The sequence below is a fragment of the Gymnoscopelus braueri genome (genome assembly GCF_963280865.1).
Source record: "Gymnoscopelus braueri genome assembly, chromosome: 16".
Classification (NCBI taxonomy): domain Eukaryota; kingdom Metazoa; phylum Chordata; class Actinopteri; order Myctophiformes; family Myctophidae; genus Gymnoscopelus; species Gymnoscopelus braueri.
Window position 1 is genome coordinate 37,606,816 of NC_137616.1, and position 13,555 is coordinate 37,620,370.

A 13,555-nucleotide genomic window follows, 5' to 3' on the forward strand; every position below is an offset into this window, starting at 1 on the left:
CAAGCTCACAATGCCTTGCCATGAAATAATTGTTGAAGCTGAACATGGTACATTTTTTACATTAATAATGCCACATTAGCCGAAAATTGCAGATCTACAAGCTCACAAGGTCTTGCGCTGCGAGGCGTTGCGATCGGCTATTTTCGGAGAGTCGGTGTAGAGGGAACTAGGCCTACTTGTTGTAACTAAAGAGAGTGTGTTTGTGTTTCAGTATGTATGGGTGTGTGTGTACATGCGTGTGCCCATAGTATACGACAGCTCAAACATGTGACCGCTCTATGTGGCGCTGTAGGCAAACGCAGCATATGTCGTCTTGATTTTCCTGCCGGTTGCTGCTGCTGCTCGTTGAAGCTAGCAAAGAGCCAGGGGACAAAGAGCGCAAAATGGTAAGAAATATGTATAATGGTCCTCTGAGACCCGCCAGACAAACGGAATAAGGTTTTGTCTGTACAGAGCCTCTCGCGAGCGAGCGCTGCTATTCTGCCATGAGTTTCTACGGGGGAAGGAGACAGCGTTGTTTTCCTTTGAGAATAGTCCTCTTATTCGACCTCAGGAGACGAGCAGGCACAATTGAAAGTGTTCTGAGTCTATAGTACACGAACAATGTGTTATAGACGTGGGATTTCTATGCATGCGTGCACACACTCGCAAGACATGGCGAAGTAGGGATGCCTGGTGGCCTTTTAGCGATCCTAGTGACACGGGATCGAATCCGATCTCTTCTTTTCTTGTATGTCCCTCTTCTCTCTACCCTTGGTTTCCTGTCTCACACTGATCTGAAATAAAGTTAAAAAATGAAATAAATACAAAAAAAATACAGGGAAAGGGCAAGCACTGGAGGCTTTGTTTTGTGTGTGTGCACGAGTGTATTTCCTGTGTACTATAGATAAACTTAAAGGGACAAAATAAAGAAATAATGCCTGTTTTTTTCCCTTGAGGAGAGAGAGGTGGGAGGAAGATAAATAAGGAATGGAAGTTCAATCAATTGCAACATAGCCTTTCAATACTGTTTGTACTTAGTGGTTCGTGGTGGTTGCACCTGTTCCTGAGTTTCTTATCTCCATCGACAGCCACCCCGTATCTCCCCGAGTGGAGGGGAGCGTAGCAGAGACACCTCACACTGGAGTTGACCTGTTCATTAACCACATCACTGCTCTGACAGAGAGAGAGAGAGATAGAGAGATAGAGAGGGGGGGGGGGGTTGCGGGTACATTACAAGTGAGAGAGTTTAACCCATTCAATCCGGGAACGCATAGGTGTGTCATTTTAGATTTCTTTGGCTATTAAAAAATGAATATATATATTCTTAAAGCGAACTTTTTTAACTCAAATTTTTGCTTCTGGGGGGTCCCTGGAACTAAATGTTTTGAGATGAGGGGGGGGGGGGGGTCCGAGGCTAAATACATATCATTTTGGGGGTCCTTGACATGAAAAAGTTTGAGAACCACTGATATAGCAACATATAGGTTTTTCAGAAACCCATCTACAAGACATTTTGTAGATTCGTTCCCGGATCCAATGGGTTAAGGGCTTACACTACAAAGCCATTAGACGCACTGGGGCTCTTTGCTCACTCATTCCCTCCGTGTTCTCGGGGATCAAACTGAGAGACGTATATACGTCGTAGGTGACATAAAAACAAAGACGGAGCCTGCTCACGCTGCAGCGCGCGCGGGTGCATTATTCATGTCGCTGGTAAATTGGCCAGCTGCAAAGTCGGAGCTGAGGGAGCCGTTGCCGCAAAAGTTTTTTGAAATACAGTCTCCCCGCACGATGGGGCACCCCCACCCCGCCTGCCTGCTCACGAGCGAGCGAGCGAGCCACGTGAGCTTCTTCCTCTGTCGGTTGGCGTTTTGAAACGCGAAACGGCTGTTTTCCTTTTGTTTCTCCATCATCTATTATTCCGCCGTGGTGATGCTTCACTGCCTCTGTTCACTGGCATCCTATATACTGTATCAGATTGAATTATACCGTATGCACAGAACGCAATATCCCCGCTCTTCCCTCATGCATTTCCAATACATGCACATACGTCTTGTAGTGTGTGTGTGTGTGTGTGTGTGTGTGTGTGTGTGTGTGTGCGTGTGCGTGCGTGCGTGCGTGCATATGTGCATATGTGTTTTCTTTTCTTTTCCTTCTTTGTGAAAACTACAGTGGTGCCATAGGGAGTAATCCGATTGTAAATTATTGGAGACTTAGGTAACTCTTTTATATCCCAGCCAAGCCCAAACGCAGTTTGAAGCACAACCCAATAAAGCCCTGCTGATTTATGAAGTCAGCAGCATTTTCATTGGTTCTCCAATGGTGGTGAAATTCTCCCATTCTCCAAAGCAACCCACATCTCCACCACTGACATGGCCTATAACCTGATGAGAACTGTAGATGGTATTTTCTTTATTTTTGTGTGCGGCTAGGGGACCAGAGCGACAACGAAAAAAACAAAATGATGCCATTATGGACAATGGAAATGTCCGCCATGAGGGAGACTTCCTTTTCCTTGTGATCAAGCCTCTCTTTCGTTCTTTCTCCCACTGTCTCTTTGTCCCTCTCTCTCTCTCTCTCTCTCTCTCTCCCTCTCTCTCTCTCTCTCTCTCTCTCTCTCTCTCTCTCTCTCTCTCTCTCCCTCTCGTTCTCCTTCGCTCCTTCTTGTTCCTCTAACTAGATAACAAGTACGCACCTGCGGTGAGTCTAAATGGATTCATCTTCATCCTGGGAGGTGCCTATGCGAGGGCCACCATCATCTATGACCCCAACAAGGGCAACATCAAGGCCGGGCCCAACATGAACCACTCCAGGCAGTTCTGCAGGTAAAGAATGAGGTTCAGGAGCCAAGTTAGCCACTTAAACCCTATATATATGGTTTACCGGAGTACCTCAGGGCTCTATATGTTTTCTGTTATTGTGGAGAAAGCTTTGGCTGAAAATAGCCGATCGACAAGCTCACAACGTGTCGTGAGCTTGTCGATCTGCTATTTCCTTCGTTCTCCATTCATCTATTGAGGACTCTACTGCAGTGGTTCTCAACCTTTTCGGGACCAGGGCGCCAACCTAAAATGTTTTGAAAGCGTTCACGGTCAGATGGGTGGGCCGCGAGCATTTACAGAGCATGTTTATTTTAAGCCATTAATACCGGGAGCGTATTTGTGTCATTTTAGATTTTAGCTATAACCATTATTGTATACTTTGGCTATTAAAAAATAGCATATATACAAGCTCATAGCCGCGCTATGAGCTTGTAGATATGCTATTTTTAGTTCTCAAACCTTTGCTTCTGGGGGTCCCTGGAACAAAGTATTTTCAGATGGGGGTCCGCGACCAAATACATATAATGTTGGGTGGTCTTTCTCATGAAAAGGAGCACCACTGATATTAAACATAAAACATACGGTTTTCAGAAAACTGTTAGGATTTAGAAGACATTTGTAGATGCATTCCGGGAGTGTTAGATAGTGGCTTTCCCTCTTCCTTATCAGTAATAAGCTATGTAGCTCCTTCCTCCTCTCCGTCCATGGCCAGGGGACCGCTTTCATTCCCATCAGTGTTTTCCTCATGCAGGCAGTAGGACTGATCTTCACTGGGGACATAATTTGTGGCTACAAATAAAACTGGATTTATTTTTTATTTTTTATCCCCTGACAGAAAATGACAGGTACAAATGCGGTAGTGGGCCTTGGGCTTCCTGTCTGCTCGTCTGGGGGAAACAGTGAAGATATACAATATTCATTCGGTGGAAGTTATACTGTACCCTCACACATGAGAGCACACACACACTGCAACAACGAGTTCACAAATATCAGGGTGCACGCAAAATCAATAATTATTATAATTCTCCCACAATTTCGGCTGTACTACAGTATGCCTAATTGCAAGATTATGATGTTAAGTCCATTATTTTTTTCATGTTCAATATGATTTCATTTGGTACTGGCTTCAGTTACATGTTTACATTTCATACTGCTTAAACTGCAGACAAACTACATTCATAGTGGTAAACTTTACCGTACAGTTATTGCATAATAATCATCAAACAGTGTAGCATTAAGAAAAATTGCAATATGTGAAGCAATCATTTTTGTAATAAACTGTAGTCTATTGGCACATGGCCTAACTTAGTTGAAAGAAATTCTTTAGGCAAGGAGTATATTCAGACCCAATAATATTGTAACTTCAAACTCATAAGAGGGACTTTCCCCTCCATTATCAATGTTTAAAAATTGTCAATAGTCAATATATCAACGGTTAAAAGTGTGTACAAGTTGGCCTGGACCGCTGGCGTAGAGGTCCAGGCACCGAGGCTCAGTGTAGCCTGACAGCGCGTCGCGGGTTCGACTCCCGATTCCGGCAGCCTTTGCTGCATGTCACTCCCTATCTCTCTCTCTCCCCATTTCCTGGGAGCCTACTGTCCTGTCAATAAAGGTGTAAAAATAAATCCGTAAAAAAAAGTGTGTACAAGTCAGGAGATCCATTACAGCACCTTTAATCTACTAAACAAAGGCAAAAATAAACGAGTTCTTGGATACTGTCAGCTTTAATCTATTCCAGTGAATAAGGTAGTGATTTGTCTGTCTCGGGGTAATGAATCTATGCACCATTAATGTTTCACAGTGACCATGTGCCATTAAGTATGGTATTGACATGGAAATCATTGTACGTTTACCTCATGGCACAAACCCAGAGCCTTCACTGGGACACATCAAGCTACTTCGATTCGACGACTTGTGGTCGCATCCTGCGGCAAAACAATGAATGGGTTTTTCTACAAATTATGTCGACAATAAAAAATGGAAAAATACAAAACTCTACGAGTTGGAAAGTGTGTGAGAGCTGTATGCTGTCGGCAGAGTAGTTTAGGCGTTGGGTGCGATGACGTTCAATGGCCCACCTCCAACCTCTCCCTCCTCTCAAAAATCCTAGAACGAGCTGTTGCCTCCCATCTCACACCTGCGCTGTGAGTTAACAATAACCTCCGCGAACCTCTCCAATCTGGCTTCCATCCCAAAAACTGTACGGAAACAGCTCTGCTGCAAGTCACCAATGACATTCTCTTCTCTGCTGACTCTGGTTTCCTCTACGCATCCTTTTCCTCCTTGACCTCAGCACCGCGTTCCACACCATCAGCCACTCCATCCTCATCACACGCCTCCAGTCCTCCCTCGGCGTGCCCTTTCCTGACTGAAAATATAGCTCTCTCTCACCAACATCAATTAATCTCTATCAACAACTGAAAATCCTCCACTGCCCCAGTCACCTATACGGTGTCCCCCACGGTTTGGTGCTTGTTCCCCTCCTCCTCATCCTCTACAGAATTTCACTCGTGCCCTGTCAAACACAGAATAGTCAAACTTTACCTACTCTCCCTGAACGACCTACCTAGCTCACCCCCTTACCTCTCCAACCTCCTCCACCCACCGTCATGCCTCCTCCTGATCCCACAGGTCTGGTGATGCCAACCTCCTGCAAACCCCCAGGACCACGCGCCCCACCTGGGGTGATGAGGCCTGTTCAGTTGCCACTTTCTTATGTGTTGATGACAGTATAGTCATAATATACGAGAGGGAATGCTGTACTACTGTATGAGATGATGACACTGGTGAGCTGTGGTCGTACAGGCGGTGGATAGAATGGCACATTTTCATATGTATTGTATAGTTGTCCACTTAAGCCCTATTTTGAAAATAATCAATCTACGAGCTTGTACATCTGCTATTTCGTGGCTATAATGATATGCCCAAAATAGAGACACCGGGTTGAAAGTTGAACGTTTCATAGTTGTTGTTTTGTCGTTGTTGTTGTTGTTTTTGAACACTGGCTTTCTTTGGAACAGTAAAATATGGCATTGTTTGGTGTAGTTATGTAGTGTGATGTTTTTGATAACAATATGGTATACGTTGACATTTTACAGCATGCAACATTATGACTCGACAGCCTTGACTTCTTCTTTTAATCACATAATGTATGATGTGGTATTTTGGATGACCTACTTGTGGTGAATGCTCCATCTCCATTTAATGATGCTCTGCCCTGGAACCCTGTAAACCACGATGGCTGGAAATGAGAAGTACAACATGTTGGGAGTCGTGCAGCGGGAGTGTTGAGTCCATTTGTGAGCTCTGCCACCCCGCCGCAGTCAATGTGTGCCAGCGAGGAGTGCAGCTTACTGGATAATGAACACACTGTGGTTTTTCTAGGCCAGAGCCCTTTTTGTAAAAGCATCAGCAGAGAGAGGAGCCATTCACAAATACATTTGGGAGGCTGTTGGAGGCACAGTGATTGTATGTTTCAGAATGTATAACATAAATCATACTGTCAGGATTATTGATAAACTACTCCGGCACATGCCAGGCACAGGCAGCCTGTTCCGCTACATTTAACTAAGTCTGGTGCACGCACGCACGCACGCACGCACGCACGCACGCACGCACGCACGCACGCACGCACGCACGCACGCACGCACGCACGCACGCACGCACGCACACACACCATGCGGAGGAGGGGAGGGGAGGGGAGGGGGGGCAGAGAGTAGATAGAGAGAATCAAATACACACACAGACTCAGAGAGGCAGACATAATGAAAAACAACACGCACACGGCAACATCCACACACGCCAACACTCAGGATAATGGACCACACTCTATGCTCCCGTGGAGCCGAACTGATGAAGCCCACCTGCAGGTGGTGCCTGTGGTTGAAGTCAGAACAGGCTGTCCAGTGCGCTGTAGGTCAGTACCTACCCTCTGTTTATCTGCAACAGCACACCCACTGATGTTTTCCTCTTGGAATCAACTGTGCTTTTTGTTTTGCCCCTGCGTGTAGATTTTGTCTTTTATACAATAATCGAGTGGGTTTTTTTTATCAGCATTGCGTGCTAGTTAGACTGGGCACCATTCGCTCTGTGAGTGTTTATACGTGCGTGCATTTTCACCTTATGTAAATACGGATCGCGCCAAAGTTGTCCCAAACCCCAGTAGCGGCACAAAGCCCTAATCAGCTTACAGCCAAAGTTTTAATCCTTCCTGCACACACAGACTGACGTTTCTTGTTTCTAAAATCAAATTGAGCACATTTGTAGATGTTTGCCTATTTCCCATTTGTTTGTTTCTTTGGGCTTTTGTTTTACCTCCCTGCACAGGAGGGAATTCTAATTATTTTCTTTTACCCCATCTCGGAAAATGGCCTCGTTGGGCGTTTGTGAGATTTCCTAAATTGAAGTAATACCGGCTCTCTGCACGTCGGTCGGCACATAGTCATTACCTTTCGCTGAAGTGTGAGGTGTTGTCTGGCGTTGTTGTTGTTGTTGTTAGCAGTTGTAATAGCAATTATATTCTCTGCTTGAGTCACAGATGCTTGAGTCACGTTTCGGTATTGACGTCACTGTCAGACCTTTACTTTTCTCTACTTATCTTCTGGTAATTAATTACCAATCATTGTCACTCTCAGACCTTTACTTTTCACTACTTATCTTCTGGTAATTAATTACCAATCATTGTGCGTCCATAATGATAAAAGAGGTGACCTGAGCTGGTGACCTCCCTCACACCTCTCTTCAAAATGCCACCACAACATTCATGTGTCCTTTTTCCTTTTATGTACTAAATAATAATACTAAACCCCGCTGTGGCTCATGTTACAGCAGGGCTGTGGGCAATTATGGGTCCTGCCTACCAGTGACATGGTTATAGCAGGATTGGTCATTTCAAACTATTTTATTTTATGAATGCAAGAAGAATGGCTTCTATTTCAGCTTGCTAACTTCCCTGGAAGAGAACGTCTGTAGATTCTATTAGCTTGGAATCCCCATCAATGATGATGATGTCACTGGTAGGCAGGTTTCTGAACTGTCCACAGCCCACTAATGAGACACAGCTGCGAGCAGACAGAAATGGTGCCATCTTATAATGAACATTAGTGAGTATCAATTATATGTCAGTATCATGACAGTATCATGGTTAGTCATGGTCAGTATCATGGTTAGTCATGGTCAGTATCATGGTTAGTCATGGTCAGTATCATGGTCAGTATGGTCAGTATCATGGTCAGTATCATGGTCAGTATCATGGTCAGTATCATGGTTAGTCATGGTCAGTATCATGGTCAGTATCATGGTTAGTCATGGTCAGTATCATGGTCAGTATCATGTCAGTATCATGATTAGTCATGGTCAGTATCATGGTCAGTATCATGACAGTATCATGTCAGTTTCATGGTCAGTATCATGACAGTATCATGTCAGTTTCATGGTCAGTATCATGGTCAGTATCATGTCAGTATCATGTCAGTTTCATGGTCAGTATCATGTCAGTATCATGTCAGTTTCATGGTCAGTATCATGGTCAGTATCATGGTCAGTTTCATGGTCAGTATTATGGTCAGTATCATGACAGTATCATGTCAGTATCATGGTCAGTATCATGGTCAGTATTAGGCATGGGACGATATACGATATTATCGTATATCGCGATTAAAAAATGTCCACGATAACAGTATCGCGGGGTACTGTAATTATCGCGAAAATTATCAGGCTTTTGGGAGCACCCCGGACAGTTGCTTGATTCAGTATTTAGATATTATATATATATATTCATTGTATAGACACGCCCCTCTCTCTAGTCTTAACATTACCTGCCAAGATATTAAACATAGTTTTTTATCCCCTTGCCAGCGTAATTACCTTAATCCGAGTATCTTTGAAACTCAGTGGAAGCTAGATTGTGCAAAAAAAAAAAAAAAAGAAGATAATAGAACGACTTTATGCGTCTTGGCAGGCAAGTGGACTATTTAATAGAACGACTTTATGCGTCCATGGCAGGCAACGTGTTAATTTGGTGAATCCATCCATCCATCATCCATCCAGCCATCCATCCATCATCCATCCAGCCATCCATCCATCCATCCATCCATCCATCCAGCCATCCATCTTCATCCACTTATCCAGAGGTTCGTGGAGGTAACAGTTCCAGCAGAGAATCCGTCTTCCCACATCATCCACTTAGCTCTGGATATAATCTCCACTGGTCCTTGGTCTACACATGTCACTGTGAACCACATGATGTTTTTATGTTTCCTCTTCGTCTGCATTTTCTCCTGAGGGCCATCATCTTCCTCTTCATCATCTTTCTCTGATATGCTTCGACCCCGTTGCCACTTGCAGTTTGTTTGTTTGTTTGTTTGTTTGTTTGTTTATTTATTTATTTAAATGGGATCACAGTTTGTTTCTCTTTTTATAGGGCTATGTTAGGTTTTCAGTTATTGTTGGTCATGGCTGCCAGTTCCCACCTGATGTCATGTGTGAGTTCAGACTGCTCCACACCGTACTGAATAACTGCTAGTTTGCATAACATCTTCAGATTAGGATTTAAATCTAAGATATATAGGTAATCAAGTGTGTTGTGTCCTCCAAAGAGGATGATACGATCTCCCACCATGCAACATCCCCACATCCAAGTCATCCTACACGGGGCTTTCCCTTTGGGCTCAACCTTCTTCCATGAGTGGGTCTGTGGATTGAATTTCCTCAGATCATTGAAGAATTGCTTCGAGTTGCTGCTGCCAAATATGTACAGCTCTCCATTGTAGGCAAAGGCTGAATGACCCCCGCATCTTTCCGGAAGAAGCTGTGCAGAAGGTGTGCTCAGCCAGCAGTTGGTCTCTGTGTCAAACACTCTGACCTTGTTGTTGTAGACGTCCCACTGGTTCCCCCTGCCCACAAATACAAACATCTTTGTCCCGATGATAGTGGCAGAGTGATATGATGAAACAGGTGCAGGAGTTCCTCTGGTGTTAATTAAAGACCAGACCATTGTGGTGGTGTCCAACTTGTAGATGTCATTAGTGCGTCCAGTCAGCTGTGTGATTCCTCCATAAATATACATGACCTTCCTCAAGACACAGGCTGAGTGGTAGCTCCTCCCCTCTGGAACGGTATCAGAAATATTGGGTTTGGACCATCTGTGGTTGTCAACATCAAATGAATAAAGCACGTTACAGTAAGGATATCCCCCCCAGATGTAGACAATATCTTCTACCAGAACAGCTGTGTGGCCCCAGAGCACGCAGGGAACCTCAAGGTGATGTTCTCTTCCTCCAGTTTTCACTGTGGTCAACTTCATCCAGCGTAAAGACAGTGTGTTGAAGATGTGGACATCAATATAATGACTGTTACCGTAACCTCCAAAAGAGTACAGCTTGTGTCCGACTACCACAGCAGCCGGCCAGGAAAGCCCATGTCCTACTTTCAGATGTATCGTCCAGTGAAACATTTCACACACCAGCACCACTGTGAATCAGTGCAACTAATTTACAGAAGAGGTTAGAAGGCAAGGCAATGTGTTGGTAACAGTTGCTGAATGGTGTTGTGTTGGGAAATACAATAAAAACATTTAAAAGGACAATTATGTTGAATGTGATGACGATGGTGTGATGTCATTCCTTGATGACATCATTATTATGGAATAGCAAATGACGTTACTCAAAGTGAATGGCCATTTTAGCAAAATCTATAAGATGAAATGTGCTAATAATAAGATGTGTTTTGTCAGTATGACACCAGTACTATGACATCAGTCATCCATATTTGGGCATATTGAGATAAAGACACACAGACAGATATGCAGAGATATAGAAAGGCAACACCTCTGGAAACAGAGTGTTTGTGGACTGGTAAGAGTTTGAGGCTCAATGCTCAGGAAGAGCTTCTACCCAGCAGCTGTTAAGAGTCATAAACAAGGACATGGTCAGTTCCTGTCTTTCTAGAATATCGAATCATCTTCATCTCCCCCCCCCCCCCCTCTACGATATCTAAGATATACAAAGTGACATTTTAAGATTTTTAAGCATATTTACATTATCGTGATAATATCGTAAATCGCAATTATTTTGGTCACAATGATCGTGACATGAAAATGTCATATCTTCCCATCCCTAGTCAGTATCATGTCAGTATCATGGTCAGTATCATGTCAGTTTCATGGTTAGTCATGGTCAGTATCATGACAGTATCGTGTCAGTATCATGGTCAGCATCATGGTTAGTAGTGATCAGTATCATGGTTAGTAGTGATCAGTATCATGGTTAGTAGTGGTCAGTATCATGGTTAGTCATGGTCAGTATCATGGTTAGTCATGGTTAGTAGTGGTCAGTATCATGGTTAGTCATGGTCAGTATCATGTCAGTATCATGGTTAGTAGTGGTCAGTATCATGTCAGTATCATGGTTAGTAGTGGTCAGTATCATGTCAGTATCATGGTTAGTCATGGTCAGTATCATGTCAGTATCATGGTTAGTAGTGGTCAGTATCATGTCAGTATCATGGTTAGTAGTGGTCAGTATCATGTCAGTATCATGGTTTGTAGTGGTCAGTATCATGTCAGTATCATGGTTAGTAATGATCAGTATCATGTTGTCCAGTCTAGACACATGTAAGTCAGTGTAACTCTCACTTGTAAAAGCTTTGAAAGGAAGTGTATGAATGGCAAACAGTGGTGGAAAGTAACTAAGTACATTTACTCCAGTACTGTACTTAAGTAAAATCTTTAGGTACCTTTAACTTTACTTGAGTATATTTACATTTTTCAAAATGTTGTACTACTCCACTACATCTCAGAGGCAAATATAGTACTTTTTTACTCCACTACAATTATTTGACAACTTTATTCACTAGTTACTTGGCAGATTTAGATTATTATTACAAAACATGCATTAATTAATTATACACTATTTTATACTTCGGCTATTCGGAAACAGCTGATCTACAAGCTCACAACGCTTCGTTATGTGGCACATTGTGAGCATGTAGATCAGCTATTTAAAAAAAAATGTACTTTTACTTTGCTACTTTAAGTATAGTTTGATGCCAATACTTTTGTACTTTTACTCAATAACATTTTTGAATACAGGCCTTTTACTTGTATCGTAGTATTTTTATATTGTGGTATTGCTACTTTTACTCAAGGAAAAATTGTTGTGTGCGTGTGTGTGTGTGTGTGTGTGCGTGCGTGTGCGTGTGTGTGTGTGTGTGCAGCGCCGTGATCCTAGACGGAAAGATCTACGCCACAGGAGGCGTTGTGAGCAGCGAGGGCCCGGCGCTAGGCAACATGGAGACCTTTGACCCCTGCAGCAACAGTTGGACGCTCGTGCAGTCGCTGCCCTGCCCGCTTTTCAGGCATGGCTGTGTGGTCATCAAGAAGTACATCCAGAGCGGCTGACACCAGCCGGCACCGGATCGGACTGGATCAGACAGGAAACAACAGTAACAACAACAACAAAAAAACACTTTGGGGTCCAGTTCTGAGGGACGCTCCGATGGGCAGATGACCAATGACATCCTCCCTGAACGGACCCGATGCCAGCATCCGTCCAATTGTTACCTATTACCCACACCCCACCCCGCCCTGTGCAGAATGTACACATGCTAGATCACTCCAGCCATGTCAAGCAAACGGTGCCTCAACTCCAGTACTGTACGTGTCATGTTTAGCTCATGTTTAGCAAGTTTAAACCCCCCACCATTCATCTGACCCGGCACAGGGACTCTTTACATACATAGAATGATTAGTTTGTCCATGTTTTCACGTCTTGTCTCTTTCCCCCGCATCGAGTATGAATAAGCTCACCCTCTACTTTTATTCGTTTTTTTTCTAGTTTTTTTTTCTATATGCTTTCACGGTCCAATGTAAGCCATCACAGCTCTGGTCGTTGTCTTTCGATGTGATTATTTCTGTTTGGTAGGTGTTCAAGCAGAGAGGAGCAGGGCTTGCCGTGTCTTTCTCAGTAGTGACATCTACAGGCCAGGAGGGGGTAGTGAATGTCTGTATACTGCAGAGACATGGAGAGCACGGCGTGCGTGTGCGCCGCACACACAAACACACACGCACACACACACACTCACACACGCACACGCACACGCACACATACACACACACACACACACACACACACACACACACACACACACACACACACACACACACACACACACACACACACACACACACACACACACACACACACACACACACACACACACACGAGTGCGAAGAGTGCAAGACTTTGCTTCCTCTTTACAGGTGGAGTATTAGATTTTTTCCCCCCCTATACTTTAAAACCTCTTACAGAGGTAGGATTCACACAGCAATGAACAGCAAAAAGAAGAAGAAAGAAAAACACTTAAAGGTTTTTTTGAATTCTGCGTGACCCAGGTCTTAAACATTTAATTACAGGCTAAACGTTGAAAATCCATCATAATCTGGGTTGTGTAAGGTCACAGCCTGCAGCATCATGATGGGGATAGCATCTGGACGGGTGAGGTTGAATGACGGGGTCCTGCCGTTACAAACCGGCTTAATGTTTTCCCTTGAACTGGACGTCCTACTGAGCGTCTCCGGGGGGACAGACCACGGCACTGGAGTGAAGAGAGGGACGGAAATCCTCTTCACAATGAAGATAACAGATACTTTCTGGTGGGACAGCTGCTCCGGCAAAAAGCACAATAACTATTTTATGACTCTCATATGATCCGAGATGTCCTCCTTTATTCTACGTTTGTTCTCTCTCTCTCTC

The 13,555-nt window shown here is 43.9% G+C and overlaps 1 protein-coding gene across 2 annotated transcripts in view; it reads left to right on the top strand.

The window, feature by feature from the left end:
* Nucleotides 1-12,783, top strand: part of klhl29 (kelch like family member 29) — a 356,868-nt gene extending 344,085 nt beyond the window's left edge. For both annotated transcript variants that reach the window (XM_080452938.1, XM_080452939.1), the window contains 2 exons: nucleotides 2,663-2,807; nucleotides 12,018-12,783. In XM_080452938.1, the coding sequence (XP_080309064.1) occupies nucleotides 2,663-2,807; nucleotides 12,018-12,201 (329 nt within the window). In that variant the 3' untranslated portion in view covers nucleotides 12,202-12,783. The remainder of the gene's footprint in view (nucleotides 1-2,662; nucleotides 2,808-12,017) is intronic.
* The last annotated feature ends 772 nt before the right edge of the window (nucleotides 12,784-13,555 follow it).